At 40.8% G+C, this 13219-nt stretch overlaps 1 protein-coding gene across 1 annotated transcript in view; it reads left to right on the forward strand.

Moving 5' to 3' along the window:
- Positions 1 to 2975: 2975 nt before the first annotated feature.
- Positions 2976 to 13219, forward strand: part of LOC124613398 (probable cytochrome P450 6a13) — a 32366-nt gene continuing 22122 nt past the window's right edge. The window contains exons 1-3 of the mRNA XM_047142101.1: positions 2976 to 3151; positions 8096 to 8331; positions 12786 to 13051. Of these exons, the coding sequence (XP_046998057.1) occupies positions 2976 to 3151; positions 8096 to 8331; positions 12786 to 13051 (678 nt within the window). The remainder of the gene's footprint in view (positions 3152 to 8095; positions 8332 to 12785; positions 13052 to 13219) is intronic.

Below are 13219 nucleotides of genomic sequence, written 5' to 3' on the forward strand. Positions count from 1 at the left end.
AAGCGATAAAGGAAGTAGAAATAGACTACAAAGATAGACAGCTGATATGAGCCCTTTACGCTCAATCCATGTAAAATCCCATATTTAGAAAAATGACCAGCAAGTATGTGCACTATCACCAGTTTTTTTTTTTTTTTTTTACTTTATAAAAGAGAGATTTAAAAAAAGCAGTGAGCAGTTAGATATAAGTGTACTAATGCGCGACAAAATAATAGATGTCCTGAGATATGCTGACGACATAGCTGTTTTAGCTGAAAAAACTTAATTCAGTATTACATAGGTGATGTTATGAGAAAAGAATATAACATGAAAATAAATGAACCTGTCACAAAGGTGATGGTTTGTGCTAAAGGAGAGCGCGCCAAGGCAACGAGCTACTGCAACAATTTGACTCATTTACTTTTTTAGGTCATACTAGTTTAGTTTTTCCATTGTTTCCCTAAATTGTTTCTTCGTCAAATGGTTGAGCGCAGTGAAATTAAACAGTGGACTTTTGTCCGCATATGCATAGCCCAAGAAAGAGTGCGAAATGGGCAAATGGAGTATCAAATTGAGTAACATGACGTCTAGCGTTGGAAAGAATGATTTATTTGCTCGAAAGTTATCAGGGTAACTAAGAAAAACTTAATTAATGGTTTCAGGGAAATTTGCACAAGGATGTTTTCCGAATTTTTATAGCCAAACGAATGGTGGAAAGTAACGAATGGGTTATCAAATGGACCAACGTGAGGTGTAGTTTTGCAAAAAATAAAAAAATAAAATATCATGGTAATAAAGATAAACTTAATCTGTAATTTGAAGGAAAATTGAAATATTTCTCGAATAACTTTTGCGAGCTATGTAAATATAGTATCCAAAAGTTCGTCTTTTTAAGGCCTAGCTATATCGCGTAAAAAAATTGCGTTGATATAGTATTTAGCTTTCAATAAAAGTTTTGAAATAAAAAAATGAAAAAGAAGTGGCTGAATATTCTGTGTAATGATGTGTCTGGAACTATTAAATAAAATAGGTTAGAGAAACATTTGACGCAACTTCGAATGATCCTTGAAATCATGTACAGCAAATGAGGTGGCGACCGAGAGTTTAAAATTCAATATTTAATTTAGAATCTTGTAATTTTAAAGAGTACAAGAGGATATATAACTGGCGGATCATGTAGCCCGTGCATTATCATTTGCAGCACATCATTCAAAGGCGCGTAAATGCTTCTCTAAACTATTTTATTTCATACTTCCAGACAAATCATTTTACAAAACGTTTGATCTTGTATTCAGTTTTTTTTCTCTGCGTGAACTAATTCTTCGTCTGATGAACTAGATGCCCACGAGACGTTAAAAACGAGCTTTCCTTGTTATCGGAATAGCAGGATTCTCACCATTATATAAACATTTAACCCAACAAGGCACCAGTCACTACAGTAACAAGTTATTCGTGTAACATCCTGAGGTACGAGCGATAGCTATCTTGAACAGTAACATGACTTACGTTTCATCGCAAACATTCCAAGAATCCAGTTTTTTGTGGTTTATAATGGCTGATGAAATCAAGAATTTGCACTGTGCTACACTTTATATTTTCGTATCACCAAGCCACGTTTACTTTGGTTTCGCTGAAACACTTAAGATTAAATCCACGATGAATTGTGCGGTACGACAACACACAGCATTAAAATTCCTTATCTCTAAACTCCCAGATCAATGTAATATTCAATTCCAATAAAAGCTGCTGAAAGAAATCAGCGCTTAGAACTGACAATGACATTTCTTGAAACTTTAGTATCGTATATGTGACCTGAAGTGAAACGTTTGCTATGGGAAAGCTAGAAAATAAATAATATAAAACGCCTCAAACGTGACTCCTCGAAGGAATAATACAAAAAAAGGTCCAAATGGCTCTGAGCACTATGAGACTTAACATCTGAGGTCATAAGTCCCCTAGAACTTAGAACTACTTAAACCTAACTTATCTAAGGACATCACACACATCCATGCCCGAGGCAGGATTCGAACTTGCGACCGTAGCAGTCACGCGGTTCCGGACTGAAACGCCTAGTACCGTTCGGCCACAGCAAGGAATAATACAAAAGCATAGGGAAATACATTGTTTATAATAGGCGAATAAGACAAGTCTACGAATGTTTTTATCAAAACGACGGACAGATAGAAAGCCAGAGGATAACTTACCCATTAGATAATAAGGCAATGGATAAATGAAAGTGCAAGAGGAAGTTTGGAAAATAAAAATAGCATAATTTTGTAATCCTGTCAGTACAGAACGCTAGCTGTCGTTTTTATCGGAAGGTAAAGCTATTGACAAAAAGAAATATGGGATCGCATAGAGTTTGTAAAATGCTATGAGCACATAAATGTTTGTTATGTGTCGACTAGCAGTAAACAGTGATTCGTTGTGAGTTTATTTAGTCAGAGCAATGGTTTCAAATCGGAGACATCAGAACAAAGGCATTGTTCAGTTTACTGACGGGAGTGAAGCCACATTTTACTACCTCCCACATATATATCAGTTAGTGATTACTGTGGTAAAAACACAGAATCCTGGCTCATACAAAGGAATACTGACAGGCATTCTTCCTGCTCAAAATCCACGAATGTAGTAGAAAGCAGGAAATAAAGATATAGGTTTACATAATAAGGTTCCGTCACACATGTTACGGTTGTTTGCGGAGAAAATAACGTGATCAAATACTCGTCCTTAAAAGGATCTTAGTAACCATCTACGCATTGCGGGAAATAGATGTAGGGACACAGGAATGAAGACGAAGCCCCCCACTATGCTGTCCACAGCTGCAATGAGATTGCTAAGTCCGCTACCTACACCCGCCTGTGCAGAGCCGATAGCCAGTAGTCAGCGCTTTGCAGCACCAAGTACCGAGTCATCGTCGGTGGGGAAGCGAGACAAAGAGAAGCAGATAGAGTGAGAAGCAAGAGTGACGTAGCGAGGCCCGTGGCGCCGCCCAGATGGTATATGAGAGTGGGGACAACCGCCGGCTGCCACCATTCGCCATGGCCATTCTGAGCCACTTACTCCTCTCGCTCACTTCCGCAGACGTCTTCGCCGGCGACCACAGCCGCTGGTGGTGGCTGGCGGTGGCTGCGACATTTCTGGCCATCATTGCGGTTACATCACTCAGAAGGTACGTCCTACGAGACCAGTAACTCTTATAGTGATTTATTTATTACGTGTGAATGTGGAATACATCAATACAGGAACGCCGTTCAGTCTTACTGTAGATAAATGTAGAGCTAGTAGTATGAAGACCTGCCTGCTATGACATATACATTTTAATTTTCGAATAATTGATTGACCATTGAGAAAAAACTGCACTCCTTCTCTCTTTCGAAGACAAGTTACAGTGTTGACTCTCTGAAAAACTTGTGATCTCCCTATACTCGATTTTGCACCTCTTGTTCTCGGACAATTTTTTTTTTTTCGTACTTAGTTTCCGGCCAGTGGTACGTTTCACAAAAAATTACAGTAATTGCCCTCGTTCTCCGGCATATAGCGTTCACCGGCAGTTACAGAGGATACCTAAATACACAACATTTCTTTAATCCTATAGGAATCTACCTCCGAGCCTCGACGTTCAGTCATGTCGCTCTGCTTCTACTAACATTGTATGTAAAATTTAGGTGTTTCCATAAGAACATAAGGACGCTACAACCTACAACACATAATCGATCCGATTTTAATAATTTCGTTAGATAACAATATTCGCGTGTTCAGTTTATTTACAGTGTTACCTCGATTCAAGAGTGAGTTTAAATTAACACCGATTCCTAAGAAAATTTAGAAATACGAGTAATTTATTTGACACATGAATTTACCCGCGTGTAACACAATCTGGGATTAATGAATGCAGTGAAGGCATCATATGTAAGAAATATCGCAAATTAATTATTTGATAACTTCGTAGCAATGAGAAATATTTCATTCCGTAAAAGAAACAAAGCTTTAATCGGATATATTTTCGTAATAGTAAACCACGGCTTTTCACGGACATCATGTCAATGTAAACATAAATTATTTCTTTCTTCATTGCAATTGGGTTATGATCATTGGCTCTGTATCAAAGACACTTAAATTGGAGAAACAAGTGCTGTGCCCAGGTTTTATAGTCTCTGTTACCGGATAACTTACATGGAAGATAAAAATCGGCCAGTTCGAACGGAAGGATATGATACAAAAATTTGATTCGTTCACTAAGGCTTCGTTGAGTGCCAGATATACGGAAATTCAAGAATTTAATTGAAATAGAGAAGTAAAGGATACTCCAGTTCCTAACGTTGTTAATATTTTGACATTTGATGAGATTTTACAGACTGTGAAGTAGAAATATATGCATTTTTCTGCACAGTGCCTTGGTTTGTATTACGTAGTATTTCAGATGGTCATATTATGGCTCTACCGTGTCTACCGTGCCTGAAATGGGTGAAAATGATATCTAGGAACCTCGGATAAATAAATTCTTAATTTACATCAGAGTAACGGTCCAAGACATTTCTTACAATCGAGGAGTAACCTAGAGTTTAAGCGAAGCGAAATAAGTTCTACAGTCTCGTATGCTTCAAATTCCATTGTCCGAACGTGTTTTTTCTCTTAAATCAGAATTTATAACCTGATCTAGAGTAATAGTAAAAATTACGACATAGCTACTACCTAAAGTCAATTACATAATTCAAAGTACCGTACCGTTCAACAGAACAAGCAGTCTGAATGTTACAGTATCAGTGGACAGCAACTGAATAAACACACATCATCTTCTAACGCGATACAGCTGAGCTCATTGTAGTTACTTCTAAAAGGCAATTACAAAACAATGTTTTCTTTAAAGCTTTAAATTAAGTGGCCGTGGCATGAAAAACTATACTCGACACTTTCAAGGTTATAGTAATTCTGAAGAAGCTAATACGCAATTAGGGGTCTGTCTCTGAATCACTTACCACATTGCTTATCCATTTAATACTTCAACTGAATACTTTTCTTACCCGAACTGCAGTGACTATACCTATAACTGAGGCAGGGATTAGTACAGTTAACCTTGGGAAATTCCCCTGTGAATCTGTTGCAATTTAAATCTGTCATAAGTTCCAGCAGGACAGTTGTTTGTTTTCTGTCTTAGTCATTTGGTTATCACTATTTTCTTCCGTACAGCTTTTATACTTTAGTGAAACCCAAGATGGCCAAACACGCAGTAGCTCCCTATCCGTATACTGGTACCAGAAATTTCTCCTTATTAGGAAACCTTAGCTATGCTCCAATGCACTACTAGAATGACTGGATCATTTCATAATATCTATACAGATCGTTCCTGAAGTAGCAACAGCTAACAGCACTCCTACAACTAAGGCATTTAATAGCATATTACTGCAGTTTGTTGCTCTCGTAGTTGTAACTATACACGAACTAGCAAACCCCAAGTTTTACTTTAGACGCCAAGTTAAAATTACGTTAGTTAAAGCGATACTATGACAAATAAAGTATTCGATAGACAGAGCACTTACCAACATCGAAGAAAGAGAAGTACTTAGTAAAAAGTAGAGGTATTGTCTTTTTCACAAATGAGAAGTGAAAAAAAGTAATCCGATCTCTATTTACAAACCTAAAACGATGATGAATAATCTTCTCTTATTACGCTTTAAAAAATGGTTCAGAGCTCCCAGACAGCAGATCGTAACAGCTGTAAATCTTGCGACAAGTGGCATGCATAACATTTACTAATTGATAATTGCCTAAGAGCCGACGAACAGCAAACCACAAATAAAATTTACAGTTGTGGATGGAATTTTGTTGTCGTTTCGAAAGTTTCATATCACGGTGGTACCTGACCGAAGAAAAATAATGGACGTCTTTAAATTGTCCAAAACAATGTACCAACTCAATTCGACTATTCTGTGGTTTTTCAGTTGTATAAGGCCTTTCATTATCACAGCTGCAGGAACAGCTTCAGTATGGTTTATTTGCCTCCACATTCTCCGGTCCGAGACAGTTGAGTGTTCGTAGTTCTGGTGTGGTTGTAACGGGGTTTTATTATTTTGCAACACTGCAATTGTTTAGAGCTGACTGACACTGATGACGGTTAAACTGAGAATGGCTATGCTCTTACAACGTGCGCCTAGGCTCCACACGCCGAAAGCGATAGTATTTCCCTTATCTCTTAGTTGAAGACTACGTTCAAAATACAACGGGCATTTTCCTATAGGGACAGACCATCGTTTACAGAGATTTACACAGCTAAGATATAATTTTATGGTCACTGAAGTTTCATTAAAAAGTATTCACAATACAAAATTGTTGAGTCTTTCGTTCGATTTGTTGACGTATTTTATGTTGGTTTTTGTCCAGGGATTCGGCCGACGATTACTTAATGATTTTTCTAACATTTCGCCAGCACTAATAGCTGGCATTTTGAGAGGTTTATCCGCCTTTGCTGGTGCCGTCAGAAAAAAAGTTAAAAAAACGTTGTTCGAAGATCTCTAGAAAAAGCCAACAGGAAATTCACAATACTTATTTTACAGTATAGAAACAAGCATTACATACGCAATTAACTCACGTAGTACTGCACATAATGTACTGTACACACTCACATAAAAATGTTTACGTAAAATATCATTAACAAGTATAGATAATGCTGCTTATAAAGTGTGTGTAGCGTTGTTATGTCCTGAGGTGAGCTCGTCAACATGTCCTCGCCGGAAAATGATGACAGTGACGGTCACCGAAACGTGGCATCTTTTCGATGACCTCACACAGTTGATAATCAGGAAACTTCAATTAATTAGAGATTGCAATTGTGAATGAAAAACACAATCAACGAATGTTCTGCTGTAATAGCATCAAGCAGAGATGGGAGCATTCGCTTTATGTACTGGGACTTCTAATAAAAGTATTAACATAATATAGTTTCCTGACATTGTCAGCAGAAGAGCTATCTCTGAATTATAATAATGTAATCTTCTTACTAGAGAAGATAACAATTCCGTGTAACTTTATACGTCATACAATAAGACCATGATTGTGCCAAATCCGCACAAAAGACTTTGATCAAAAACATTTGGCTCGTAGGCTATTGGCAGCTGTGTCGGTGTTAACAGCTGATTTAGTTGTATTATGTTACACTGCAGCGTTTTCTTCAACAAGTTGTTCCCAAATATGTCCATGACTAAACGACAGTACACTACATAGAGTGACACAATGGTCTACGTATATAGATGATCTGAAGATAGCAGTTCATTTTGCCGAACCTGGCTGCCTATACACATTTTTATTGGGATCTGGGCAATTAAAATTTTCTAGTAAGAAGATTAGATTATTCTCATTAAGAGAGTAGTCTTAAGAAAGAGAAAGCTAGTGGAAATGTGATTGCAGGCTTTCTCGGCGTATTTCAGCTATGAATCTTCACAGGTTATCAGCCGAGTGGCGTCGTCTTCGCCTGAAGATGATGGATACGCAATCCAGTGAAACGTTGCGACTGTAAGACAACGCAATTCGGCTAATAACCCGTGAAGATTTCATAGTGGAAATGTGTTTGTCCGACGCTAATATTATTAATTTCTATTACTCCGATTTTTCATCAATAGAAAATCTTCACCCTAGCCTCCTATGAGTGAAAGAGGCTATAATTTGCTACATTACAATGTTTTGAGCCAATCTTACAACACGTTTGCAATAATAGCTGTAAAATATACTTGCGCATCTAAATAGTAAGGAACAGCTATCCCATTGACAAATCTGAGACACTGTCCCTTAATGCCTAAACAGATTCATGCGTAATGTACCCACACGCTGTTTTTCACCAGTTGTAACTAAAATTTTATTGAGGAAGATGACTGAGCATTAGAAGGTAGTATGAGGTAACTACAGGACCGTATTTCCGATTGCACTGCAGCCATCCTGCTTTGTTCCAGTGGAGTGACATGAGTGCTGAGTTCCAGGAAAACTCGACCAATCATTTCACCTGCTCCTTGTCAAATTATAACTCTGATAAGAAATGCTGCTTGTGCAAACTTCAGTGACATCTTCAAGATATTATGCAGCCTTGGTTTCGTAAGTAGCACTGCAAGCTATTTTTTGTGTGCAGGTATGCTGAGGACTTCATTACGAAACTGGTGCGTCCCAAGCCTCTACACGAAATTCTGCACGCGCATTACGAAGCTGCACCGCACGACCCGTGTTCGTGGGTGAGTCTGGGCAGAGAGAAGTTCCTTCTTGTGCGGGACAAGGATCTCGTCGCCCAAGTGTTGTCGACGGACTTTCCTGCCTTCTCCAAGCGAACCCAAATGCACGATTACCTCTTGGGACTATTTGGCCAGGACGGTGAGTACTGCAAAACGTTAACTGTAAAAGATAATGAACAACTTTTTTTACATAGTGTCATATAGTATTATACGAGGGTTGGAACTTAAATAGTGGCAACTATATACTCACAACCGATACAAAAGAGTTAAATGTTTGCACCTGTTACTGTGCTTCAAAGTAGTCACCAGCGTTGTGTAGAACCCGTTGCCAGCGATGTGGAAGGCGTAATATACCGTTAGCAGAGCCTGTTCTGTTGATGGTGCGAATGGAGCGGTCTAAAGTTATGGTGATTCTCGTGTACGACTATGATGGTGTTATCCTAACGCATTACGTTCCTCCACGGCAGACCGTCAATGCACAGTATTACTGTTCGTTTTCTGGAGCATTACCTGCGACCAGCTTTGCGAAAGAAGCGGCGACACTTTCTGCGCAACCCACCCATCATTTTGCACGACAATGCGCGGGCGCATACAGCGAAAGCTGTGGCTGCTCTGTTCGCTCAATGGGACTGGGAAGTACTGTTCCATCCTCCATACTCGCCGAACTTAAGTCCTTGAGACTTTGATTCGATTCCAAAGATGAAGGAGCCACTTCGTGGCATTCGTTTCAGAACTGTTCCAGAGATTCGACTGGCAGTAGATCGCTCTATTCGCACCATCAACAGAACAGGCTCTGCTAACGGTGTACTACGCCTTCCATATCTGGGTTCTGCACAACGCTGGTGGCTACTTTGAAGGACAGTAACAGGTACTAACATGTAACTCTTTTGTATCGGTTGTGAATAAATAGTTGCCAGTATTTAAGTTCCAACCCTCGTAGAACATACAGTACACACGCTACCACTATTATTCTTTCAGTATGTGACTACTTTATAACACCATATATAGTGTCTTGAAAGGAGGATATAAGATGAACATCAACAAAAGCAAAACAAGGATAATGGAATGTAGTCTAATTAAGTCGGGTGATGCTGAGGGAATTAGATTAGGAAATAAGGCACTTAAAGTAGTAAAGGAGTTTTGCTATTTGGGGAGCAAAATAACTGATGATGGTCGAAGTAGAGAGGATATAAAATGTAGGCTGGCAATGGCAAGGAAAGCGTTTCTGAAGAAGAGAAATTTGTTAACATCCAGTATTGATTTAAGTGTCAGGAAGTCATTTCTGAAAGTATTCGTATGGAGTGTAGCCATGTATGGAAGTGAAACATGGACGATAAATAGTTTGGACAAGAAGAGAATAGAAGCTTTCGAAATGTGGTGCTACAGAAGAATGCTGAAGATTAGATGGGTAGATCACATAACTAATGAGGAAGTATTGAATAGGATTGGGGAGAAGAGAAGTTTGTGGCACAACTTGACCAGAAGAAGGGATCGGTTGGTAGGACATGTTCTGAGGCATCAAGGGATCACCAATTTAGTATTGGAGGGCAGCGTGGAGGGTAAAAATCGTAGAGGGAGACCAAGAGATGAATACACTAAGCAGATTCAGAAGGATGTAGGTTGCAGTAGGTACTGGGAGATGAAAAAGCTTGCACAGGATAGAGTAGCATGGAGAGCTGCATCAAACCAGTCTCAGGACTGAAGACCACAACAACAACATATAGCGTACATAGCGCCATTCCAGGCTATCGTGGATGCAGATGGTCCTCACATTGAGCAACGTTTGTATATATATATATACGAAGATGGTATCTGTTCTTTCGGACATGTCTGAAAGAACAGATACCATCGGTGACCATGCAGCTCGTTAGAATGAAATTACAATGAAATGAACACCCTTAGCTGCTTACAGGCGTTGACATACGTCAACGGGGACAGATGAAAATGTGTGCCTCGACCGGGACTCGAACCCAGGATCTCCTGCTTACATGGCAGACGCTCTATCCATCTGAGTGACCGAGGACACAAAGGATAGCGCGACTGCAGGGAGTTATCTCTGGCACGCCTCCTGCGAAACCCACATTCTCAACGTATTGTCCCGCACTACATTCGTAGTGCCCCCGCCCATTATACCCATTACTCGCGGCGCGTTGCCGATTCCCGTAAGAAATGGCTCTGAGCACTATGCGACTCAACTGCTGAGGTCATCAGTCGCCTAGAACTTAGAACTAATTAAACCTAACTAACCTAAGGACATCACACACATCCATGCCCGAGGCAGGATTCGAACCTGCGACCGTAGCGGTCACGCGGTTCCAGACTGAAGCGCCTTTAACCGCACGGCTATTCCCGTAAGAGTTCGGGCACTGTTTGAGCATTCGCACAGAAGAAGAAGATGGTCAAGTGGCCGGTGAACCTTAACTATATACAGTGGCGGTCAAAATAATAGAGCCACCTGGCAAAGGTTTGGAATAAAGTGCACATTTATTACTTGACATGTTTGAACTATGATGGAAACCATTACAACCGAGTCACATTGTACTATAGTCAGTTATATCGATAACACAACACAAAATAATCAGTAATAATCGATAATATTCAAAAGAATACCAGACCACAGGGTCAAAAAAATAGAGCCAATTGAAACAAATATATTGTACTTGATCTCAGTCTTATGAAACGTACAGGAACAGTCTTTTTTGCATAGGACTGCATTAGTACTTCGTGGGGTAACCCTTATTTTTGAGGATTGCCCTGCACCTCTTACCCATAGAGTCTACTAAACGCCTGCATTCGTCACTACTGATCGCATACCAGGCTCTCTGGATTTCTTCCCACAGTTTTTCTGGCGATGTAGCTTTTGAGCGGTCAATTCTCTTGTCTAAGATCTCCCATAAGTTCTCAATGGGTGATGCGTCAGGGGACTGAGGTGGCCGCTCTAATACTTCGATATTGTGCTCTTGAACAAACAGCCTTATGATCCTTGCAGTATGCTTTGGATCGTTATCGTGCTGAAATTTCCATTTCAGCGGCATTTCCTCTTCAGCATAAGGCAGCATCACATTTGCCAAGATGTCTTTGTACATTTCTGCGTTCATTATGCCGTTGATACGGTGTATTGGACCAATGCCGTACCACGAAAAACATCCCCATACCATAACACTTCCGCCACCGTATTTCACAGTTTTTAAAGTGTACTTGGGATTAAATTCCTGGTTTGGTGGGCGGCGCACATAGACTTTTCCGTCTGAGGCAAACCTATTAAACTTGGATTCATCGGACCAAAGGATGTTCCTCCACCAAGTATTAGGTTTTTGTTCATTTCTCCGGGCAAAGGCTAACCTTTTCCGAACATTAGCTTGTGAAACATGTGGCTTCTTTCTTGCAATGCGCCCATTCAATTTTGCAGATCTCAGTCGTCTTTGAATCGTTGAGGTTGATGGTTGAACATCATGTTCGTCGCTAAACAAAATGGCTTTCAGTCGTGGTGTTGACAAAAATGGGTCTTTCTTCACTTCCCTAGTGATGAGTCTGTCTACGCGAGGAGTAGTTACACGAGGTCGCCCCCTGTTCTCCACCTGCGGCTTTGTTTGTTTTGACCGTCTCATGGCGTTCTGGACTCGTTTTCGCGAAACGTGCAAGACATTGGCTATTTTATTCATGGACATCCCACTTTTGAACATCCGGAACATTACTATACGCTCATCTTCACTGGTATGCTTTGCTCTGCCCATCTAGACGAATGTAAACAAAACCACACGTCAATTTACATACAAAACAACTGCATAACAATCAATTTAAAGGCACATGTGTAAAGCGGCTCTATTATTTTGACCCATAAGATTCTTACCTTTATGCCTCTTTTCACACGTCTAGCTCAAACGCTTCCTTTCGGACGACTAAAGATAACAGCAACGTCTTCCCTGATGTTGTCTACAAGGGACTGACAACACGGCACTCGTGGCGATTTCGCGAACTAATAGATATCCTAGTTCTTAATCTCGTCAATAGAGGTGGCTCTATTATTTCGACCGCCACTGTATATACGAAGATGGTATCTGTTCTTTCGTACATGTCCGATGGATGGACTCAGATGGATAGAGCGTCTGCCATGTAAGCAGGAGATCCCGGGTTCGAGTCCCGGTCGGGGCACACATTTTCAACATGTTCCCGTTGATGTATGTCAACGCCTGTAAGCAGCTAAGGGTGTTCATTTCATTGTAATTTCAACGTTTGTAACCTGACACCTAACCACTGTATGCAACTAACGAAAGTTATACTGTTATGTAGAAAAATTTTTTTCGAAGGTTCATTCGATATTTCTCCTTCCTTACAAAGTTTCCAGAATGTTTCATTGTCCTGCAACCACTCGTTTTTTATGGGACCCTCCCCTCAACTAGCATAAGTTTAATTATAACCACCTGTACTCCATCTACAGCTGTCTTTACCATCCAGTGTGCTCTTTGAATGGGATGATCAAACTTTTTACGGTGTGGTACAGCTGCATGAGCGCTGTTGAAAAATGAAATGCGACTGAGGAAAGTGTAACGCCCACCTGGTGACTGACTCGTGCCACTACTCTGCCTGTGACAGGTTCCGAGTGGCGGCGCGCCCGCAGCAGCCTCACGCCGTCGTTCACGCCGGCGGCCCTGCGCGCGGCTGCTGCTCACGTCAAGGCGCACGCGCGCCGCCTGCGAGACGTGGCCGCCTGCACGCTCTGCCTGACGCGGCGCCACCTGCTGGCCTACTGCGTCGACTGCATCGCCTCCTCCGTGTTCGCGTTGAGCGCCGAGGCGTTGCCTACCTCCCAGGCGCCGACCACTTCTCCCTTCCTCGACGCTGTCGCTCACATCGATCAGGTACGAAATACCCACCTCAGGGCATCCATCCTAGGCTGTCGTCATCACCGTTGGTCCTCAAATGCGAATTCTAAACCTAATAGCAAGCGAGTGACTGATTTACAGACTTTTCTCTAGAGAAAGACTCACACAGAATTTCATGTACCGAGTAATCTGATAATCTCCTAC

Source organism: Schistocerca americana, chromosome 4 (assembly GCF_021461395.2).
Source record: "Schistocerca americana isolate TAMUIC-IGC-003095 chromosome 4, iqSchAmer2.1, whole genome shotgun sequence".
Lineage (NCBI taxonomy): Eukaryota > Metazoa > Arthropoda > Insecta > Orthoptera > Acrididae > Schistocerca > Schistocerca americana.